At 52.1% G+C, this 23,454-nt stretch overlaps 6 protein-coding genes across 6 annotated transcripts; 4 read left to right on the top strand and 2 right to left on the bottom strand.

Moving 5' to 3' along the window:
• Positions 1-1,044: 1,044 nt before the first annotated feature.
• On the top strand, positions 1,045-5,240 carry TRIVIDRAFT_162434 (uncharacterized protein; the record flags this gene model as incomplete). Its single annotated transcript, XM_014095553.1, has 5 exons — positions 1,045-2,128; positions 2,193-3,009; positions 3,065-3,711; positions 3,763-3,857; positions 4,659-5,240. Coding segments are annotated over 5 exons (3,225 nt in total), but the record flags the coding sequence as incomplete, so codon positions are not given.
• A 9-nt stretch (positions 5,241-5,249) lies between these two features.
• On the top strand, positions 5,250-5,483 carry TRIVIDRAFT_121905 (uncharacterized protein; the record flags this gene model as incomplete). The annotated part of the gene is made up of 1 exon (XM_014095552.1): positions 5,250-5,483. A coding segment is annotated over one exon (234 nt), but the record flags the coding sequence as incomplete, so codon positions are not given.
• Positions 5,484-6,526: 1,043 nt separating this feature from the next.
• On the bottom strand, positions 6,527-7,660 carry TRIVIDRAFT_56808 (uncharacterized protein; the record flags this gene model as incomplete). Its single annotated transcript, XM_014095551.1, has 4 exons — positions 6,527-7,133; positions 7,196-7,260; positions 7,346-7,539; positions 7,606-7,660. The coding sequence occupies 4 exons, from the start codon at positions 7,658-7,660 to the stop codon at positions 6,527-6,529; spliced, it is 921 nt and encodes a 306-aa protein (XP_013951026.1).
• Positions 7,661-9,696: 2,036 nt separating this feature from the next.
• TRIVIDRAFT_195699 (uncharacterized protein) lies at positions 9,697-13,752 on the top strand (the record flags this gene model as incomplete). Its single annotated transcript, XM_014095550.1, has 2 exons — positions 9,697-13,138; positions 13,208-13,752. 2 exons carry the CDS (start codon positions 9,697-9,699, stop codon positions 13,750-13,752), a joined length of 3,987 nt encoding a protein of 1,328 aa, XP_013951025.1.
• A 1,312-nt stretch (positions 13,753-15,064) lies between these two features.
• On the top strand, positions 15,065-16,188 carry TRIVIDRAFT_75089 (uncharacterized protein; the record flags this gene model as incomplete). The annotated part of the gene is made up of 3 exons (XM_014095549.1): positions 15,065-15,432; positions 15,656-15,737; positions 15,922-16,188. The coding sequence occupies 3 exons, from the start codon at positions 15,065-15,067 to the stop codon at positions 15,979-15,981; spliced, it is 510 nt and encodes a 169-aa protein (XP_013951024.1).
• Positions 16,189-19,812: 3,624 nt separating this feature from the next.
• TRIVIDRAFT_75092 (Hypothetical protein) lies at positions 19,813-21,417 on the bottom strand (the record flags this gene model as incomplete). The annotated part of the gene is made up of 1 exon (XM_014095548.1): positions 19,813-21,417. The coding sequence occupies one exon, from the start codon at positions 21,241-21,243 to the stop codon at positions 20,272-20,274; it is 972 nt and encodes a 323-aa protein (XP_013951023.1).
• Positions 21,418-23,454: the final 2,037 nt, after the last annotated feature.

Genomic DNA, 23,454 nt, shown 5'->3' with positions numbered 1-23,454 from the left:
GATGCATGCTTTATTTTTTCGGGAGACTAGCCTCATGTCAGCTTTTCACACTTGCGATAGCAAACTTGCCGAGGCGGCTGATACGAAGTACGAGTATAATATAGCGCTATTGATCTTATTCAGCTTGGCATCGGCTAGTAGATGTTTGTTTGTGGAGACGTACAGGTAAAGGACTAAGGTATGACATCGATGGTCATGAGTCTCTCATTTGTCTCCATATCCGATATGAGTTCACTCTCTTCCGAGAAACAGAAGCGTAGAAACGCCAGTAGTGTATTCATCTGCTGGTATCCAAGTTAGTAGGTGCATGTTATTGGTTTGCGTAGACGTTGATTCCTATTCGCACCATGTGGTCTTTTCCAATTTTCTCACAAGATACATTGGAGCGTAAGATTACAAAAGTGGTCAAACGCGGTATCACAGCTAAGGAAAGGGATCTGATTGTTGTATCGATACAGCCTAAGTACGTCTATTTACACTTTCAATGTTCTCAAATGCATTCTGCCTCTAGAACATGGTGAATATTCAGGAGCTTCTTTTACAACAACATGTACCTTAGTCAGCAACATCCATACCTGGTAGGCAGCTCGATTTGATCGGGACGTGTAAGGCAATTTATACTCTATTTCGACCCGTCTCGACCAACGCGCGACCATAAGGCATTCACCCGACCGGCGTATTTGCAAAGCGCGTTGCTCTCCGATTTATGTTTTATCCCAAACCCTCCAACTACACCGTGTGGCTTCTGCCTTGAGGTATGCCTGTGCAACCTCAAGACAAGGCTGGCGAATGAGTTTGTGGCTATGTATGTTGCTGCCTGAAAAGCAGCCCAACGAATTCCATTTCGATTTAATAATCGCGTCTCAGCCGCGTCGCTTCTGAAACCACAAGTTTTCTTTGAGCAGATCGGGGACGCCGAGCTCAGCCGAGAAACCACATAACCAACCGGAACCGATCCAACTCACCTCAACGCAATAACCTTGGGTCGTCCTCATAAAACCTCTCCTTCGACGCGCTTGTTACGGCCCGCAAATAACATAAACCATGCCAAAAAGGGAACTCGAGATTGAGGATGACCAAGAACGCGTATCGAGTTCAGAGAAGAGGAGGAAGAAGGATGATTGTAGTAACGTGCGGACTCCTCTGCGGAAGTTGAAGCCTGATGACTACACTGTCGGGTGGATATGTGCCATAAAAGTAGAGTATGTTGCCGCGCAAGAATTCCTCGACGAAGAGCATGAGGGACCGGACTATGTGTCCCCTCATGACAACAACAATTACACATTGGGCAGCGTCGGGAAGCACAACGTTGTTATCGCTACCTTGCCCCTTGGAGAGTACGGAATAGCCTCAGCAGCAACTGTCGCCAGAGATATGATGCACTCCTTTCCTAACGTCAGAATTGGTCTGATGGTCGGCATCGGCGGCGGGGTTCCAAGCGAGAATCATGATATCCGTCTTGGTGACATTGTAGTCAGCGCTCCAAAAGATGGTAGTGGGGGGTTACTTCAGTACGACTTTGGCAAGAATATCCAAGATCAGATCTTCCTGACCACCGGGGTCTTGAACCAGCCGCCAGTTACTCTGCGGACGGCACTGGCTGGACTCCAGGCTCAGTATGAGAGAAAAGGCCATCAGATTGATGAGGCAGTCAATAGTGTCCTTGAAAAGAATAAGAGGCTACGACGACAGTATAAGCGACCGGCTCAAAGCAGCGATAGGTTGTATCAAACAGGAGTCGTCCACCCAAGCGCCAAAGAAAGCTGTGTCACTGCTTGTGATCCATCCGGACTAATATCACGATCAGAACGGGATGAAGATGAGGAAAGCCCAGCAATTCACTACGGCCTAATTGCTTCAGCAAATCAGCTGATGAAGAACGCCTTACTTCGTGATAAGCTTGCAGTAGAGAAAGATGTGCTATGTTTTGAGATGGAGGCGGCGGGACTGATGAATCACTTTCCTTGCTTGGTTATTCGCGGGATATGCGACTACGCAGATTCTCATAAGAATAAGGAGTGGCAGGGTTATGCAGCAATGGTTGCGGCTGCGTATGCGAAGGATCTTCTATATCAGATTGCTCCAAACAGCGTTACGACAGAGAAAAGGATCAGCGATATTCTTTCAGGTCAGTATGAGACATTCTAAGTATTATGAAATAATGGGCACCTAATGATATTTTACTGTAATAGATGTAAAAGAAGTGGTTAATGGCGTAGAAAAAGATGTTCATAAACTTGTCAATAAGCAATACAGTCATGAACATAAAGCCGTTCTCGACTGGCTTACGCCTATTGACTATGCCTTACAGCAGAACGATTTTATCAGCAGGCGACAAGAAGGAACCGGACGTTGGTTCCTCAAGTCAGTAGAGTTCCAAGTATGGCTAAAAACCAACAGGCAGACATTATTTTGTCCCGGCATTCCTGGAGCTGGCAAAACCATCATCACGGCAATAGTGATCGATCATCTGTTAGCTAATTTCCGAGATGACCCGAAAATCGGCATTGCTTATATCTATTGCAATTTTCGGCAACAAGACGAGCAAACAGCCGAAAAGCTACTCACAAATTTATTGAAGCAGCTAGTCCAGACCCAGTCGTCTCTGCCAAAGGATGTGAAAGATCTCTACGACAAACATGAGAAGAGCCGGACGCGGCCATCGCATTCCGAGATCACGACAGCCCTCCATTCTATTGTCACTGCAAATTCAAAAACTTTTATTGTAATCGATGCGCTTGATGAATGCCAAGACTTGAGCCGGTTGAGATTCCTCGATGAAATATTCAGCCTTCAGGTCGGGACTGGAGCGAATATCTTTGCGACCTCCAGAATTAATGACAGCATAAGGAGACGCTTCGATGGGTGTGCAACTGTCGAGATCTCTGCAACAGATAGAGATGTGCTAGCCTACCTAGACGGGAAGATGTCACTCCGGCGTTCAGCCATCATCAATGGTGACATTCAAGACAGAATTAGGACTGGAGTGCTTAAAGCCGCTGGTGGAATGTATGCTATATGTTCCGAAAAAATTGAAGAACAGTCGAGCTGATGCTGACGCCAGGTTCCTCCTCGCAACTTTCCACATCGATACAATCATGAGCCAGCCCTCAAGAGGAGAAATTAAAGAGGTACTCCAGAAACTAGGTAGCGGAGTGGAAGGATTGCATGAAATATACACACAGGCCATGGAGAGAATCGAAAGCCACACGCCTGCTATTCGATACCTCGCAAGACGGATTCTAACTTGGATTACTCACGCCAAAAGGCCGCTTTCCATCATTGAGATCCAACATGCGCTTGCGGTCAGGGAACATATGACAGCATTTGACCCTGACTACCTATCCGATGCGAAGGATCTAAAATCAGTTTGCGCTGGACTAGTGACGATCGATGGAGAAAGTGGAATTATTCGGCTGGTTCACTACACTACTCAAGAATTCTTCCAGCAGACGCAGGAAAGGTGGTTTCCGGAGGCGGAGTCTTATATCACGAGAGTATGCATTACGTACCTATCATTCGATACTTTCGAAAGTGGATTTTGCCACACGAACGAGGAGTATGAAGAGCGTCTGCAATCCAACTCGTTATATCATTATGCCGCACACAACTGGGGACATCATGCTAGGGATGCTTCTACAATATATCAGGAAGTCATAGACTTTCTAGAGTCTGAGGAGAAGGTGAAGGCGTCGGGTCAGGCACTGATGGGTTTCAGCCCCAAACCGTCACTCTATTGGCACAGTTCGCTTTTTCGAAAAGAAATGACGGGGCTACACCTGGCGGCGTACTTCGGGATTGAGAAAGTAGTCGCTTACTTACTCCAAAAGGGCGATGACCACCCAGACTCGACGGATGTATACGGTCGAACCCCCTTATGGAACGCTGCCCGTAATGGCCATATAGCTGTCGTTGCGCAGCTGTTAGCGACGAGGCAAGTTGACGCAGGCTTGAAATACGAGAAGAGAGAGACGCCACTATTTTGTGCTGTCCAAAAAAACCACAAAGGTATTGTCAAGCTGCTTCTCAAAGCTGGCGCCAACGTTAACTCAGGGGACATTTATAGCGGGACAGTTCCACTATTGCACGCTGCAAAAAGAGGCTATGTCGCCATCGCTAAGCTACTCCTCGAAAAGAGAGCCGTGGTTGACGTGGAGGATCGTGACGGCAAGACACCGCTATTATGTGCCATAGGATATGGACATGAGACTATGGTTCGGTTGTTACTCGATAACGGATGCAACCTAGAGTCAAAGGATCATCAGCATAACACACCGCTGTCACGGGCAATTGAGAAGGGGCATGTTGCTATTGTTCAGCTCCTACTTGATAAAGGTGCCAACATCAATTCAAAAGGAAAATACGAGTGGACACCGCTATTTTGGGCAATAAATTTGGCACGTGACGCTATTATTCAGTTACTGCTTGATAAAGGTGCCGACTTGGAGTCAAAGGATAACGAGTCCGGTCGAACACCTCTATCATGGGCAGTAGCAGGAGGACATACAGCTACTGTACAGCTACTGCTTGATAAAGGTGCCGACTTGGAGTCAAAGGATAACGAGCCCGGTCGAACACCTCTATCATGGGCAGCAGCAGGAGGACATACAGCTACTGTACAGCTACTGCTTGATAAAGGTGCCAACTCGGAGACAAAGGATAACGAGTCCGGTCGAACACCTCTATCATGGGCAGCAGCAGGAGGACATACAGCTACTGTACAGCTACTGCTTGATAAAGGTGCCAACTCGGAGACAAAGGATAATAAGTCTGGTCGAACACCTCTATCATGGGCAGCAGGAGAAGGACATATAGCCACTGTTCGGCTGCTGCTTGATAAAGGTGCCGACTTGGAGCCAAAGGATAACGAGTCTGGTCGAACACCGCTATCATGGGCAGCATGGAAGGGATATACAGCGACTGTTCAGCTACTGCTTGATAAAAGTGCTGACTTGGAGCCAAAGGATAGTAAGTCTGGTCGAACACCGCTATCATGGGCAGCATGGAAGGGACATACAACTACTGTTCAGCTACTGCTTGATAAAGGTGCCGACTTAGAGTCAAAAGATGAGTTTGGTCAAACACCGCTATTAAATGCAGCGGAAAATGGGCATTCGGATACTCTTCAGCTGCTGCTTGATAAGGGTGCTGACCTAGAGTCGAAGGATGAGTTTGGCCGAACGTCGCTATCATGGGCAGCAAAATATGGACATACAGCTACTGTTCAGCTGCTTCTTGATAAGGGTGCTGACTTAGAGTCGAAGGATGAGTTTAGCCAAACATCGCTATTAAATGCAGCGGAAAATGGGCATTTGGATACTGTTCAGCTGCTGCTTAATAAGGGGGCCGACTTAGAGTCAAAAGATGAGTTTGGCCAAACACCGCTATTAAATGCAGCGGAAAATGGGTATTCGGATACTGTTCGGCTGCTGCTTGATAAAGGAGCTGATATTAACTCTAAGGATAACGACGGGCGGACACCACTATCATGGGTAGTAGAGAATAATCCGTGGGAAACAGATACCGTCCAACTATTGCTTGATGAAGGAGCTGATGTTAACTCTAAGGATAATGACGGGCGGACACCACTATCATGGGTGGTAGAGAACTCTCCTTGGGATACGGATACCATCCAACTGTTACTTGATAAAGGAGCTGATATTAACTCTAAAGACAATGACGGGCGGACACTGCTATTATGGGTAGTAGAGAACTCTCCTTGGGATACGGATACAATCCAACTGTTGCATGATAAAGGAGCTGATATTAACTCTAAGGATAATGACGGGCGGACACCACTATTATGGGTAGTAGAGAATAATCCGTGGGATATGGATACCATCCAACTGTTGCTTGATGAAGGAGCTGATATTAACTCTAAGGATAACGACGGGCGGACACCGCTATCAAAAGTAGCGGGAAATGGACACAAGGCTACCGTTCAGCTACTGCTTGATAATAGTGCTGACCGTAATATTCAAGATAATATCAGCTGGACACCGCTATTATGGGCAGCAGTGAATGGGCATGCGGATACTGTTCAGCTGCTGCTTGATAAAGGAGCAGATATTGACTTCGTAGGTTGGCTGAGCCAAACACCGCCATCACGGGCAGCAGGGAGAGGGCACAACGCTATTGTTTAATTACGGCTTAGCAAAGGCGCTGATAGCATAACTACCTACCTACCTAGGTACCTAGGTAGTGTACTCCATACCTTACATATACTTAAAGAAGAACATAGGTAAATACCTAGGTAGGCAAGATTTCCATAGCGCTTCAACTGACTCTTTCCCTTTGCCATGTGGATACTTCTCTTCTTTAAGGGGGATATCTTTCGAAGTAAGGTGCTCATAAAAATATGTACTCTGCGTAAAATAACACTGAAGTTGCTGTGCTTTGAATTCTAAAGCTGTCAATGAATAAGCCTCGATATGGGACAAGATGCCCTCGCCCCATTGCCCAACGCCACAATCACCTCCTCTACATCTTTATACTCTTCTTTATCTTCTTCACGTCCTTTTCCTTTTCAAAGCTTGGATTTATCCTTCTTTCCTCCCTTCAGACCCTCAGAGATCTGGTTGTTCAGGAGAAAGTCGGGATATGGGACGCCCGCATCCACGCCAACCGTATAGGCTCCTTGCCTTCTCCACGACGCACCATCTACGGGGATGATCTGGCCATTGATGTAGCTGCCGGCGTCGCTGAAGAGGAAAACCGTCGCGTCCGCAATGTCCTTGACGGTGCCGTATCGCCCGGAAGGAATCGTCTTTGCAAACGCCGCAATTTGCTCTGGCTTGCTGCTCGCCAGACGAGCCATGCCCTCGGTCTCGGCAATGGGGCCCGGAGCAATGACGTTGGCCGATATGCCACGAGGGCCGTACTCGAGCGCAACGCTGGCGATGAGTGAGTCCACAGACGCTTTGGCGGCTGCGACGTGGGCCTGGAAGGGCATGCCGGTGTAGTGGAAGGTGGCCGAGACGGCGATGATGCGGGGGGTCGAGCTGCGGAGGAGATGGGGGATCGTGGCCTTGATGGTGTTGTAGGTTCCGAGCACATCAATGTCCATGACGGTCTTGAAGGCGTTGGAGCTGATTCCGTCAATCGAGGCGACAAAGTTGCCTGCCGCGCCAGCACTGTTGGGCCGTCAGTATCGTATTCGTCGATCGAGCAGCTGTACAAAAGAATTGTTCCTCACATTACGAAGTCAATGCCTCCCAACTCCTTGACGCATCGCGCAGCCGCGGCCTCGAGACTCTCAACCTATAGTTGTGGCCATGTCAGCGCTAACTCTGCCTTCTGTCTTCTTTCGCTATCCAGGTCCAGGTCCAGGTACAGGTCCAATTACCTTACGCACGTCGCATTCACCAATGCCAATGACCTTGGCGCCCGGTCGAGCCGTCGCGATATCTTTGGCAGCAGCCTCCGTCTTGCTGGCGTTTCGGCCCAGGATACAGGCATTCGCTCCGAGTCGGACCATTGCTCTGGTCTGCATGCTGCAGATGGTACCTGCGCCGCCGGTGACGAAGATGACCTTGTCCTCTGTCGACGAGCAAAGACTGGGTTAGCCACACGTCTTGTCCCTCCTCTCTATGCGCGGCGACTCACTGAAGATGTTGTCTCGCCATACAGCGCTCAGGTATGTGGACTCGGGGACCGACATGATTGCGACGCGACTTTGCTGCTGGAGAAGGATTGGGGAAATGTGAGAGTACGGTTTGACACTTTGACGCTTGGACAAAGGCGGAGAGGAAGGGGAAATCTGAGACAAAATCAAGAGGCAGAGCGATGGTTGATATTTGTCTGGCCGTATGTGTCGGTCCAACCGGAAAAGAGTGACAATGGCATATGAATCATGGCGATTCGAACAGGATTATGGAGTCCATCTAAGCTTGAGGATCCCCAGATGTACCTGTGCCTCGGCAAGGCGGTAATCGGAGTGGGGCGGGTTTAAAAGCGGCCGCGGCGAAGATGATTAGTCGTAGATTCTGGGGTAAAATCCAGGGCTTTGGTGAGATGAAACATTTTGAGGCTCGGTTTCTTTTGCTTCCGAGTGGTTGGGCTTGGTTTAGAGGTGGTTCCGGGTCCATGTGCTTTTGCCACTGGCGATGATGGAGTTTGTGGGATGGACGGTTGGACGGGAGGTTTGGTGGCGGACGCAGCCATGTGGTTGAACCCCAGCCAGAATTTGCCTCTTGTGGTAATGACAAACATATTGTTAATAGACTAATGTGTCCTATTTTTAAAATGTTATTTGGAATTGCCTCTGCATCGTTGGGGTAACCGAGATCCATTCATACATTCACAAACGCAACAAGGAAGGGGAGAAATATTGTCAGTGCCTAGACACACACACACACTCCCTAATGAAACATGAACGACTCCGAGTATCTAGATACCATGAATGCACAGGACACACCAAGCATCCTGCCTTTGGTTACCTGCTTGCTTTTGGCACGACACTCACCTGACACCGACTTGATGCTGTGTAACACTCTGTCAGGAGTCTCAAGAGGCACATGTGGTTGATGGATGGCCACCATCCAGTCTGCTACAACAGGGTTTTACCTTGTATGATGGCTCGATTATTGATTCTTACTATTCTGTTTATACAGATGCCAGAGCTCGGGCAATCTGTTGACTTTTCCCCCGGGTCCAGCACTGCAAGGCACAGGTAGGCTATCAGAGTCATGGTAGTAACACATTGAGGGGAAGGTAATCAATCCGGTGGGTTTCAAATTGAGTGCTACATGCAAGTAACAGACACAACCCAAAATAAATGCACATGCTAATAATCAGTGCCTTAGAAAGTCCAGCATCGAACCTCAGCCTCTTCTATCATCAACAGCATTCATCGAGGTAGATGCGGGCATTTGCATCGCGAGATAGGTAGGGAGAGACTGACCCTCTCGTTTCACCCACACAACAGGTCCATCTCATCAGCCTTTAAAAAACAATTGCAGTCAATACATGTATTAAGCAAGCGAACAGTCAGCGGAGAAAAAGACATGTAAGAAAAAACAGAGTTCAGCGTGCCTGCATGCATGGACTGAGCTGGCACCGCATGTCTCCGCTTCCACTCGGAAAAAGACACGCAGCCCGCCCAAAAATACAGAAGCACAGGCCTCTGCCAGCCTTATCCCTGCCCCCTACAGTCCAATGCAGTCCACTGCAGTCCACTGCAGTCCACTACGCCTCGCCCTGGCCCTGCTATTCGCCAGCGGATGACAGGCTCCAGCTCCGCGTCCTGGATGACGAACGAAACAGCCTTGCCCATATTTCATCGTGCATCAGAACTAGTACCGTAACCAACCTCTACAGTACACCAGCCAATTTCACCAGCATCCAGCCCCCGCCAGCATCAAATATCGCAAAGCTGCCGACACCACTGCTTCGTGTACACATGTTGGATTGACTACCACCTGTCACCCCTCTTCCGCCTCACTCTGACGATCCCCATTGCCAACGCTTGCGCCGCCCAGCGCTGGGGGGCGCCTCAAGCTCGAGTCGGAGAACATATAGGGAGCGCCAATGACCTTTGCCCTGGGAGAGAATTGGGACGAAAATCGACCGAGTCGCCCTGCTGTTAAGCACCAAGCAATGCCCAACTCGTTGGACCGAGCTGTGCGATTCTCGGGCGGCGGCGACGACGACGAAGGCGACAGGTCCAACCTGGCCATGCAGGGCATGAAGCACTCCATGACCGAAGACGAGGACTCGTCGCCTGAATCCAACGGCGCCGACCAGCACGCCGTCGAGCGTCAAGACGAGCTGGGTTCGATCAGCAGATATGCCGACGCCCCCAACCACCTCACCGGCTCGCTGAATTCGCTCCCCTCTGGGACACACATCAATGGCGGTCCGCCTCCTAAGCGGCAGAGCGCAGGAGAGGCAGACGCGCCGCATCTAACACGCCCCTCGGGCCCCGTGCGAATGCCGTCCAATACATACAACCCTTCCACCTCACGGAAGCCCGGTGCCCCTCAGTCGCAGCCGTCCTTCTCAGAATCAGCGCGATCCTCGTCCAAGACGCGACCGCGACAGAGCGACAGCCGCTTTCGGGCGCAAGAGCGGGCATATGTCCAGACGCTGCGGCAAGGAGGCTACACGGGCGAATATTTTAGCCAGTTCCAGCCACCAACCGGAAATGAATCGGACTCGGAAGGCGAGACCCCGTCGTCTGAGGGCCCCTTCGATGACCGCCTCGACCAAGAGACCATCATGTTCTACGGCAACGATGACATACAGCCGACGGAAGAAGACATCGCAGTTCCCGATAACAGGGAAAGGTTGGAGTGGCACGGCATGCTGGAGGCAGTATTGACGGGAGACGTCGTCCGGCAGGAGAAGAAGCGCCTGATCAACTCTACAGACACCACCACCAGCAGGGCAACCTATAGACAGGAGCTATGGCTCGAACTCCGCGCTGAATCGTGTGGAAGGCGTGTTCCGGTTCAGAAGCGTATGGTGGAGGATGGCCGGGCGAGCGTGGACCGTCTTTTGGACGATGTCGTCAATTTCAAAGTCAAGGGAACCAACGAGGCGGGGAAACCACCCTACGAGCAGGTCAAGGATGTGGTCAAGAAGATTGAAAAGTGCCAGAGCATGTATCCTTCCTGGACAGCCCTCGTGGCGGAGCACAAATCTGCCGTCTCCCCCCAGTTTTTGGAAGCCTACGAAGCCATCATGTCTTGGTATAACACAAATGAGATGATCAACACAGAGCTCGCGATTCTCAAAAAGTGGGTCGGAAACGATGAGTTGATCTTTACTCAGACCAAGCAGCGATCTCCGGCCGTCGACGGCATCGCCACAGACGAGACCTCGTTCCTCGATAAGCTCATGAAGGAAGACGGCCTCCAGTCGCTATACAACGAGAACGCAAAGGTTATACTCAGGGGCGACTTGGTCCAGTGGGGAATGCTGGTGCCGATATCAAACGTTATCCAAAAAGCAAAGGAAACACTGATCCGTAACTCGATCCCTTTCCAGAAACGACACCTGCCGCCTTACCTCGACGAGCTACTGACCCTCATCAGCTTCCCTTCACGCCTGATTGAGGAGATTACAAGAACGCGGTTGGGGTACGCCAAGGAATATGCCAAGAAAGTAAAGGCCACAGCTCAGCAAAACCCGCTGTTGCAAGATCAGATGATCTCCCAGTTTCAGCTGCTGCTGCAGTTTGCCATGAGGATCAAGACTGAATATCTCGAGATCGAGAAACCGGAGCCCGGGTGGGACCTGCCTCCATGCATCGATGAGACGTTCGATGGGGTGGTGCTGGAGGCCCTCAAGTATTATTTCAAGCTGCTCAACTGGAAGCTCACCGGGAATAAAAACACCTTTAAGGAAGCCGAGCTGTTGTTTCAGGAGTGGGACTTTGCCAACGAAATCGGCGGGTCCCTTCAAGGCGGCAATATCGAGGTTGCCGAGCAGTTTAGTTCGCTGACACTCAAGGCCCTCAAACGCCTGAGCACCATGTTCGAAAAGGAGCTCAAAGCCAAGCCCAACGAGAGCGGGCCAGAGATGAGCAAACGGTACAAGGCTGCCTTGGATTCGGTACGCGTCCGCCAGAGGATGCTTCAGCGCTTTTCCAGGATGCTGAGCGCAAACTACGAGCACGCGTGTGACTTTACCATCAATCTGGGAACGGATGAATTGCAGGTGCTTTACGACCACCTGGTGGCGTCGGGCCACTTCCAGGTGGACACGCAGGGTGTGTTTGAGACTCTGGGTCTCTTCTTGATAGCAGCTCCAGAAATGAGGACCAGGCTCGACGAAATCCAAGCCATGCTGGCCATCACCTCTTTGGATCGATTCCCCGACGATGCCGGGGATCGGTACGTCCTCATCATTAAGCCGGAAGGCCGTATTTCATGGATTGGTGAGATCGTGACTGTGCCTGTGCAGGTCAAGGATCAGGATATTGAGATGCAAACCGGGCACGCTCGGCTATGCGCCACGAGAAGCGAGGCCATTGCTAATACGCGGAGAGCTTTCCTTGAGGCCATTGACATGCACCTTGACCTTGCAGTGGAATCGCGGTCCAATATACACAAGGTTAACGCGAGGCTGAGTGAGATTCGCAACATGGCCTTCAAGCTCTCCAATGCCTTCATGGAGAGCGTCGAAACCATCAGGGAGCAGACGAAAGGCAAGGATTGCCAGGAGCTCATTCAAACGTGCTTCATATCTGCCACTGAATTCGGCCAGCGCTCGCTGCCGTACATGGACGCCAATCGCCGGCAGATGAACAACATCCAACTGACGAAGCTGGCGCTCGACTGGGTCAGCTTCATCTGCGATGACTGCGTGGCGTCAGATCGAAGGACATTCCGGTGGGCAGTGCTTGCTCTGGAGTTTGCCATGGGCATGACTCGCGGACGCCACATCTTAGCCCTAGGCCAGGAGGAGTACGAGAGGGTACGTTCCAAGGTTGGCGGGTGTATGTCCGTCCTGATCTCGCACTTTGACATTATGGGGGCGAGATCCAGCCTGGCTGCCCAGGCGGAGAAGGAAAGAATCGAAAATCTTATGAGTCAGTTTAGGAAGGACAAGAACAAGATGCTGGACGATGAAGAGGCCACGCTGGGTGTTACTGAGCAGCGGCTAGAGAAGCTCCTTCGCGTGGACGAGTTTCGGCAAGACAAGGAGGCTGAGCGACGGGCACTGGGTCGCGTGCTGGAGACGAACAACGAGGCCGACCGGTCGCTGGCCTATCTATCGGCGTCGGCAACGAACGTCACGGTACGATGGCAGCAGGGCCAGTTTGTGGGTGGAGGTACATTTGGCAATGTCTACGCCGCGATGAACTTGGACACGGGCCATTTGATGGCGGTCAAGGAGATTCGACTCCAGGACCCCAAGTTGATTCCGACGATCGCCGAGTCGATTCGTGAGGAGATGCGCGTGCTGGAAGTCCTGGACCACCCCAACGTTGTGTCATATCACGGCATCGAGGTGCACCGAGACCGCGTCTACATCTTTATGGAGTTTTGCTCTGGAGGGTCCCTCGCCAACCTGCTAGAACACGGCCGTATTGAAGAGGAAGAGGTCATTATGGTGTATGCGCTGCAGCTGCTGGAGGGTCTCGCCTATCTGCATGAGAGTGGAATTGCTCATCGAGATATTAAGCCTGAGAGTGAGTGTTTTCTAACTACAATCCGATGTCATCTAGCCCAGAGGGAGGAAGCTAACACGAATGGAACAGACATCCTTCTCGATCACAATGGCATTATCAAGTATGTGGATTTTGGCGCCGCCAAGCTGATTGCTCGTCAGGGTCGGACAATGGCCGCCGACCTACACGCGTCAAAGCCAAACAAGTCCATGACCGGAACTCCTATGTACATGTCGCCAGAGGTAATCAAGGGCGATAACCCCGGCAAGGCTGGGTCGGTGGACATTTGGTCCCTAGGATGTGTGATTCTCGAAATGGCGACAGGACGACGGCCGTGGGCCAATCTGGACAACGAATGGGCCATCATGTACAACATTGCCCAGGGTAACCCGCCACAGCTCCCGTCGCCGGAGCAGCTCAGCCCTCAGGGCATCGATTTTCTCACCAAGTGCTTTACCAGGGACCCTCAACAGAGAGCGACGGCAATAGAACTGCTGCAGCATGAGTGGATAATGACCATCAGAAACCAGGTAGTTGAGCCGGCGACACCCAGCGATGCTAGCGGATCGTCACTGTCGCCGTTTGTGTCGGCCACCTCGACCAGGACCAGTATTGGGGTAGACGGATTTTACTAAAGGACGAGGCAAAGTGCGGTTTACGAAGCATGGAGTTTTCTTCCTCTTCCACTCTTCTCTCTATCTTTGGTTCATCCCGGTGAGGGATTTTGGCTTCTTCTTTTTCCGCCTTTGATTCACACATGACGAGATGCAAATGACATGAAACCGTGAAACAAGCGAGCATAACATGGGGGACTAACGGATTTTTGCACGACATTTACTTATTTCTTGGCTTGCTTGCTTTCTATTTCTCTCCCCTTTATTTTCTTATTATTTCAGCAGCTTTACAACAATTATGGGAGGGAAAGGTGACATTTTGCTTCGACGATACCTACACACACAAAGATTGCATCAGGGATGAGAGTCCGGAGTTGGCATGCCATGTTTGACATCTGACAGGCAAACGAAGAACCGGACAGCCTGGATAATGGATGGCGGGAAATTGAAAGGGAAGAGTACGGCTGTTCGAGGAGGAGTGGAAAGGATATGAAGAGTATTTGAGCAAACTACCTGTGCCTGTCGGATGCGGGAAAGAACGGCGACAGAAGCTTTTTCTTTTCCCTTTTTTTTTTTTTTTTTCTTTCTTTTTATATGTTTCTTGGTTCCTCTATTTGAGCGCAAATACATGTTGCGAGGAAGTGGTAGTAGTTGAGAGAGACTCATGAGAAGGACGGTCAAGGGCCAGACAGGCAGAATTGAATACGCGTTTAAGTGGACACTGATTTGCCAATCGAGTATGGAGTCTGAGTACAAAGTACGTAATATGACCAAGAAACTGCCAGCTCAGCTGATGCCACAGTCTGAGACACGATAAGACAGCACCAGACATTGACCTCGCAGCATGGCCCTTATCATATGTGAAGCCAGGTAGCCAGTGCGTACCCCCGGATCAAGACCGCCAAGAGCCCGCCAGCGCAGTGATACGCAGTGATACGCAGCGATAGGCAGTGAAAGGCAGGAGCGGCCGCATTCGGAGGCCAAGCCGGCGCCTGCCGTCGCTGCCATCGCACCTTCCCCCGCCTGCAGCCCCGCATCCACGGCGTGTTCCGGTGTGGGCAAGTGGGGACCTCACCAAGGGGAAAGAGCGTCCCGGATCGATAAATCTCAGCCCGATGGACCTTTTTTTTTCTTCTCCTTTTTTCTTCCCTTTTCTTTCTCCCCGGGCGATCTAGAGAACCCCCCTTCGAAGCGTTTGCTGAGGAGGTAACAATTATTGTGCTTTTGATTTTGATTGAATCCCAACAAGTGACTGGCATCCCTATCGTTATTCTTATCTATCCAACCAACCGAGTAAAAACAGCTCCTCCCCCCTTATCCAACATCCAACATCATGTCCAGCCCACCGCCCATCCACTCCGGCGCCGACGCGGCCCAGATCGCGTCCACCTGCGCGTCGCTCAAGATCACGACGACCGAGTTCGCGGAGCTGCAGAAGCGCGCGACAGCAGCCAAGGCCACTGCGTACTGCCGCTACAGCCGGTTCCGCGTGGGCGCGACGCTGCTGTGCGCGGACGAGGCGGGCGACGTGGTCTACGTGCCGGGCGCCAACGTGGAGAATGCGTCGTATCCAGTCGGGACGTGCGCCGAGCGGGTGGCCTTTGGCACGGCCGTGACGAGCGGCATCAAGACGTTCCGCGCCATTGCCGTGGCGACGGACATCAGCCCGCCGGCTAGTCCCTGCGGCATGTGCAGGCAGTTGTGAGTCTATTTTCTTTCTTTCTCTTTCTTTCTCTTTCTTTCTCTTTCTAGTTAGACGGTGATGGTTGTTGTGGTGTTGTTCGGCTGGATCTATGCAAGGGATGGCGGGACAGCGGGACAAGGAGGCGGGAAAGATAAAGAACAAGTTTAGGGGCACGGGAAGCACAGAGGCAGCGTGAGACAGGCGGCGTCATCAAAAAAAAACTAACCGGTTGGCTGGCAGCATCCGCGAATTCTGCACTATGGAGACCCCCGTCATCATGTTTGACAAGAACTCGGACTATGCTGTCCTGACAGTGGAACAAGTGAGTCTCTCCCTTTTTGCAAACAGCCCCTGCAGCTCAGACATTGTGCCTTGCTTTTCCGCTTCCGCCTCTGCTTTTTCGCAGCACATGCACGGTAAGCCGTCGTGGAACAAAGCGACCAGCTGGCAAACCACGGCACACCAGCACCAACCACCATTGGGCTAACACATCTCGTCCCTTGCAGCTCTTGCCCATGTCGTTCGGTCCAGATGCTCTCCCGCCTCCTGGCGCTCCGGGATATTGACATGTCTCGGCCGTGCGTGGCACTATTGAACTTGTTGCAGCTGCAAGGGATGCCGGGGAAGGGCGGATGGAACGACAGAGTGGCGGCGGTGTCACAAGTCTAATTTAATGACAATGCATGAAGGGGAGTTTTATCTGGTGGATTTGGTTGTGGATATTGTTTTCATTTGAAGTAGGACAGGGTCAATACAACATAATGCATGTCTTGAAAGACAATTTCCACAATGCGTTGACCGGACGCAGGGGAACATGAGACTCGTCACAAGGTGTTTGATACAGGCCCTTTGTATTTGTTTCTGCTAAGAGGGGGAGAGAGAAAGAAAGCAAGTAAAACGATCCCGGTCAGGATACAGCAAAATTGGTCTTGGTTCGGGGGCAGCGTACAGGTTACATGAAAACCAATCTTGAACGAATCGAAAGAAGAGCAAAGAAACCCAGAAAATAAAGTACCCTCATTTCATCCATCCACACATCCCAATCTGGTCGTTGATCCTGTTCCCGTAAACCCTCCCTGTGCGTGTTCAATGCTGTACTTTGTATGTAAATATCGTATGTATTATCTATGTATTTCAAAAAGAGGAAGAAGGTGAAAAAAAGAAAAAAGAGGCGGCACCGCACAACATAACTGCCCATGTCACGTCTTGTTGCTTCTCATTAAATTGCTTCAATCCACTTCCAGGCCGTGTCTTGTCTTGGCGAAATGATGAATCTCTTACATTACACCTAGCAGTCGTCGTCGCCATCCCCATCGCCACCATTGTTGTTAGTATCAGAGGGGCCGGGACCGGCGGGGCCAGACGAGGATGCAGACCCGGATGATGTGCGTGGCAGGGTTGAAAACGTTGTGGGGACGTTACTGGATGCGCTCTGTGTGCTAAAGGTAGTGACAGGGGGAATTCCTCCGGTGGATCTGGTGGACGAGGCCCCGGAGCCAGGAGGAGTTGGCTGGTCGTCGTCGTCGTCACAGTCATCATCGCCGGGCGTTGGAGTCCCAGTGGGATTACCAGGAGTGCTTGAATCGCTCGATACAGCATTAGTGGGAACAGTGGCAGTGCTGGAGGAAACGTGGTCGTTGAATGCCCCTCCAGGCACAGAGAACGAGGAGCTGGAGCTGATGGTAGGAGTGGGCTCAAAGGGAACGACACTGGTTGAGGAGGCAGTGGTGCTGCTTGCGGAACCGCTGTCCGTGGGATCACAGTCATCATCGTCAGTGGGCACAGCAGATGTGGAGCTCGCTGTGTTGGAGCTTTGTGTGCTCGAAGCTGATGTTGAGGACAAGGACCCGCCCGAAGAGGTGCTGGACTGAGCGCCAGAAGTGGAGCTCCTAATAAAAGAGGTCTCAGACGACGACGACGAACCTCCAGTGATAGAAGAGGAAAAGGATCCGGTAAAGGACGAAGCGGTACCCGAGGTGGAGGACGCGGCAGAGGTGGACGAGGTGGGTTCATCCGTTGGGTCGCAGTCGTCCGTGTCAGTGGTCACTGAGCTGCTGGCCGGGGGGGTGGTTGAGGAGGAGCCCCCAATGGATGTCGACGATGTCACGAACTGGCTGCCTGGGGGACTCGAGGAAGTGGTGGAGGAGGCGGAAGAGGTAGACGAGGTGGCGCCTGTCGTGGTGGAGCTCACGAAGCCACTGTTGCTGGGGTCATCCGTTGGGTCACAGTCGTCCGTGTCAGTCGACACAGAGCTGCTGGCCGGGGGAGCAGTTGAGGTTGACGATGTTACGAACTGGCCGCCTGGCGGACCTGAAGAGGTAGTAGAGGAGGCCGTTCCAGAAGTGCTGGCTGAGGTGGTAGACTGAGTAGACGACACACCACCAGAAGTGGTGGAAGAAGCGCCATTTCCAGGAGGTCCAGTAGACGACACTCCGCCAGAAGTAGTAGAGCTCACGAAGCCACTGTTGCTGGGGTCATCCGTTGGGTCACAGTCGTCCGTGTCAGTCGATACAGAGCTGCTGGCCGGGGGAGCAGTTGAGGTTGACGATGTTACGAACTGGCCGCCTGGCGGACCTGAAGAGGTGGTGGAGGAGGTAGACTGAGTAGATGACACTCCGCCCGAAGTGGTGGATGAAGCACCATTTCCAGGAGGCCCAGTAGACGATACTCCGCCCGAGGTAGTGGATGAAGCACCATTTCCAGGAGGTCCAGTAGACGACAATCCGCCCGAGGTGGTGGAGCTCACGAAGCCACTGTTGCTGGGTTCATCCGTTGGGTCACAGTCATCTGTATCAGTCGACACTGAGCTGCTGGCCGGGGGGGCAGTTGAGGAGGAGCCGCCAATGGATGTCGACGATGTCACGAACTGGCCGCCTGGGGGACTCGAGGACGTTGTGTAGGACGTAGACTGAGTAGACGACACGCCGCCCGAAGTAGTGGAAGAACCGCCATTTCCAGGAGGCCCAGTAGACGACACCCCGCCTGAAGTTGTGGAGGATGCACCATTTCCTGGAGGCCCAGTGGACGATGAGGCACCGCTGCTCACAGTGCTAGAAGAAGTCAAGAACTGGCCGCCTGGGGGTCCCGAAGACGTCGACGAAGCAGTACCAGAGGTGGACCCAGAAGAACCACCCGGGGGTGTGGACGACGACGCAGTGCCTGACGATGCAGTACCCGAAGTGCTACCAGAATTGGTAGAACGAGTAGACGATCCTCCTGGAGGAGTAGATGAGGCACCAGGAGGTCCTGTCGTCGAAGACCTGTCGCTGGTAGAGGCAGACGAGGTCACAAACTGGCCACCTGGGGGACTCGAAGAGGTCTTGGAAATGTCAGAAGACCACGAAGACGTGAATGGGTTACCAGGTCTGCTGGAGGTCCTCGAGGTAGAGTGGCTGGGCAGGATGTAAGTCCTGCTGGAGCTGATACCAGGACCGGTGTGGTAAGTGCTGTGAGAGTGGGAATCAGAATGACCAGGGGGGGTGTAGGGTGGCACAACGTATGGGTGAGTGATGGTCACGGTCGTGGTCTTGTGCGTTGTTGGGGGATTCCCGTACGGGTGGCTCTCATGAGACGAGGGTCCCTTATAGGGAGGCACCGAGGATGGCGGTGGCTTCCCAGTGTGATAGTGGGTGGGAGTGACATAGATGGTCGTCTCAACAGTCAGCGTGGTTGTCGTGATGATGCTGAGTGTAGCGCATGTTGGCAGTGGGATGTACTTCTTTTCCAAGAAGCCCTTGGCGACCTGATCAATGGCTTCTGGTCCCAGCTATTCATGACATCCATTAGTGACATTGTTCATAATGACACAGCACATCACTGTACATACCTTGTCGCTCTGTGCCTGTGAAGAGGCATCCGCCATGGATAGCAGCCCAGTGGCTGCAACGAATGTGAGAAACCGCATATCAACTTGTTCTAGGCTTTCAGGATAAAACACAAAAAGATTGAATTAAAAAGAGGGGTCAAAGAAGAAAATTATAAACAATCTCAGATACTTGGGGGAAGAATATATAAGGAGCGGACGGCCTGTCAAGAAATTATGCCGGGAGATGTTCTGGACTTGGGTCCAACTCTCTCGGCACGAGATGGAAGACCCAAGATTTATATCACAAATCCCAGCCCCTGCATGAGAACAATATGAATCTGGAACCCAAATAAGACCCTCGGGATGAGCCCTTTAGAAGCAGGGAGCCTATCGGATGGGGAACCGCGTGCAATAATCCATTCACGGCGTACAAGTAATCAGCCACAGCTGCAGATGGAAGGGAAGCAAGGGAGAGACTTCGCCCTGCTTGGGCCCCCAACCTAGGAAAGACACTGATAATCAGGGGAACGGTCAAGTCAACACCAAGGGAACACCACAAGAGGGGATTCACGTGTCAGGGAGTCTGAGATTTCACGAAACAAATTGATTCATTGTGCCATAGTCTGGCATAGCTTTTTCTGTGTGTTCTGAGCGTGGCTACTCTGCCCAGGGCAGATGTGCCATTGAAAGTCCTTGTTGTAAGACGTAGATATGCAAAAGGGTATCCGGACCAGAGACACTCTCATTTTAAACGCCCGCTGCGTCCCTGGTCGTACAACAAAAACAAGAGTGGGTTTAAAGAAAATTGTCCATCAAAAGAGGTGCGGGAGAAAGCAATATGCATAAGTGTGTGTATGCGCCAATTTCCGAAATGTCACAATGCTCGTGTCCCGTGCGCCTGGAAAGTCAAGTGAAACAAAATGACCTTTCCGTACCAAAACCTAGTAAAAGAGAGAAGAAGAAGGAGAAAGGGGATAAAAACAAAACCAAGTCTGCGCACGCTCATATGCAGTGTCATTCATAATTTCAAAATTGCCACCGGGGCATGCATTCAGTCCTCCCAGATCGTTTCCAGGTCAATGTCGCCACGCCGCTCAGCACCGCAGACGCTCCACCGCTTCCGCTTGTCTTTGGAGCCAAAAGCCATTGTGCGACCACGAGCGGGCAAATCTAAGCTGCCCCGTCCCTTTGCATCCGATGCGTCCCCGGCCTCCGTTATCTCAGCCGCAGCCTTTAACTGGGCCTGCTTTTCAGCTTCAAGTGCTGCCTCCTCAGCATCAGGGGAGTCCGGGATGGTTTCCAGACTCGAGATACTGGGGCTGCGCGACCTCAGCGATGTCGGCGTCGATGGTACAGAGGAAAGGGCCCCATAACTGCTGGAGAAAGGATCATATGCTCTATAGAGGGATGACGAGCTGGAGGTTGGCGTGCTGGGCAAAGTCGGGAGAGACCCAGTACTTGACTGGGAAAAATTTCGAATCGGCGACGAGGTTCTGCGTACTCGAGTCAATGTGCCATTGGTTGAGACACCGAGTACAGGAGAGCCGCTCCTGTCGGCAGGTAGTCTGTCGTGGTCAAGAACTGACGTCCGTACTGGAGACGTCATAGGAAACGACTCATCCACTGGTTTCCGCGGCGTGCGGACTCTGCTAGGAGATTGCGCTGGACTGGCTGGGCGGAATTGCGGAGAGTAGAGCAGGTGGCCCGAGCCAGTGACACCGGGCATGGACTGTGTACGGCCCATGGGCGCGGCGCCAATGCTAGCAGCGGACCGTGAACGAACATGAGTGCTACCAGAGAGGGGAGAAGTAGTCCGGGGGCGATACGGAAGAGCGACCATAGGGGTCCATGAGAAGGCGTTTGTAGATGTTGGGCTTGGGTCTGTGCTCCGCCGCAGGTTGGGTGGTTTTCTGGCCGCGTCAAAATCGAGTGTTGAAAGAGTATGCGACCCGTTGAGACGAGCCTTGGCTGATGGAACGGTGCGAAACTCCTCCATGCGCTCCGTCTCAGGAACGGGCTCCATCTTGACGGCCTTTCGAGAGTTGCATACGGGGGTGGCTGCGACGAAGAGGAGTGCGAAGTAACGTTGCCGGTGAAGACGAGGTAATTACACAGCAGAAACACGAAAGCGAGGATGGCGAGAGAGAAAGGAAGAGCTGTGCGAGAGGGTGCTGGTCGGATTTGTCGTGATTTTTTGACTTGAGGCTGAGGTAAAGGATCAACTCGGTGGAGAGTAATGCGGAGGGTATCAGGTAGTTGGATATGAATCAGCGCAACAGGGCTGACACAGCGTGCGACGACCTGAGGAGTTGACGTCTCAAGAGCGCCCGGACGTCGAGCGACAGTCAAGAGTTGCAGCCGGTGAGCGCAACGGCAATGGCGGCGGCCCGACCTTTTTACAGGTTGTCAAGGCCAGCCGACATTCCTGTCTCCTGAGACTGGTGAGGCCAGGGGTGGACAAAATAAACAGCGGCCTCTGCGCCCTGCCACGGTAATTCCTGAGCGCGAGCCGGACCGGGAAAACCGCAGGCCTGAGTCCGAGATAGCCGGGCGATGCAGCGAGACGCAGGCGAAGACGAAGGACGACGATGCTGAGAGAGGAGGAGAAGGAAGAAGACGGAGAGGAAGAGAAAGACGACGAAGACGACGCTCCGAGTCGGGATTATGGAGGGGAGAGAGGGAAAAAAAGAAAGCGCCCCCTCAAGGGTCCTTCTTGTTGACGTTGTGCCAGGAAAGAGCCGTCCAATTCGGCTGCCTGTATCGAGCAGGTGGGCGTCTACCGATTGCCTGTACAGGCGGTACCGCGCCAGCCACTGGCCGTTGCAGGGCTCGCATGTCGCCTTTCGTCACTGTCTAGCGTGGCGCGGAGAAGGCGCGCCACTGGAAGCCCGCCGTCTTTCTGGGCCTCTTCCACCGCTAAACGGCCAACCACGGGCAAGTCAGTGCGCTGTGCGAGGCCCCTAAAGGACTAAAGGACTTAAGGACGCTCCCCGACATTTCGACCTGCAAAACGGCGCCTCTTTCAGGCCGTGCTAATGCAAGCTCCATGTACATGCCACATGCAGCCAGGTGCGTGCATCGGCCATGTACCTCATGCTGCTCTTCTTCCCCAACTTCCCCATGCAAGCCGTTGGACTGAGCTCATCCCGCCAATCAGTCGAGCCCAGAGCATGACTCGACTCATTGCTTCCGCTGCAAAAAGACGCTGAACTTGTCCATCTACTGTACAGTACATCGACATGTTTGCTTAAATCGAGCCCTGTCAATAAACGGAAAGAAAAATCGAAGAAAAAAAAACCTGGTGACATCCGCGCCCATCCCGCCACCGAAAGGGCGACGGACGGAATTTGCCTAATTCACTCGGCGAGCATAATATCCTCATCCAACCGCCCAATGGCCTGAGCTAGCGATACTAGCCTGCGGCAGGATGGAACTCGCCTTGACTCGCTGCTGGACAGTAGGGCGTTGACCCCCATCAAATGCCAGTAGTGCTCTCTTCACCGACAAGGTGCCGTTTAACTAAACATGACAAAATTGCTGCAACAGGAAAAATCAATCAAGCTTGAAGTTGCCACTACGGACTGCCCGGCTTCCGCAAACCGGGGCCTCTGCCGCTTTTTGCGAGCAGATGCGAAAGAAAAAAAAAAAAAAAAAAAACACCTTCCGAGCTTGTCGCCGCCGTCTTACTCAGCTAGCGTGATGGAGGCGTTAAGGAAAAGAAGGAAAGAAGTAAATGGCATGGAAGGAATATGTCAAGCCCTTTCGGCGATATAGTGGCGCGCCTTTTTTTTTTTCTCTCCTCTCCCTCCAACTTTTTGCTAGCCTCTTGTCAATCTTGTCAATAGATGTCATCGTGCCGGCAAAAGGTCCCTTAGCGGATCGTGGCTGATCAAGGCGGTAAGGCTTGCACGTGTAAAACAAATGACGCGCCTTTGCGGAGCGGAACAGAGGGTGCTAACATGTAAGGCATGGGCAATGCAAAGAGACCAAGATACTAAAGCTACCAAGTTAGTAGCCTGTAGCTCTCTGCAAGACATTGCTACTAGACTACTGACTGCCGTAGAGCTCACCGATACGCGGAGAAGTGGGCAACAGAGAGGAGGTTCGGTAAAAAAGAAAAAAAGAAAGAAAAAAAAGTAAAAGTATTTGCGGATTACCCAACTCTACTCCGTTCGCAGCGAATAAACCTCCCATTGGCGCAACCAACCACATCTCCAACTACAACTATCGCCAA

This window comes from Trichoderma virens, assembly GCF_000170995.1.
Source record: "Trichoderma virens Gv29-8 chromosome Unknown TRIVIscaffold_90, whole genome shotgun sequence".
Taxonomy (NCBI): Eukaryota; Fungi; Ascomycota; class Sordariomycetes; order Hypocreales; family Hypocreaceae; genus Trichoderma; species Trichoderma virens.
Note: the sequence above shows the minus strand (reverse complement) of the source record. Positions and strands in the feature narration are given on the sequence as shown.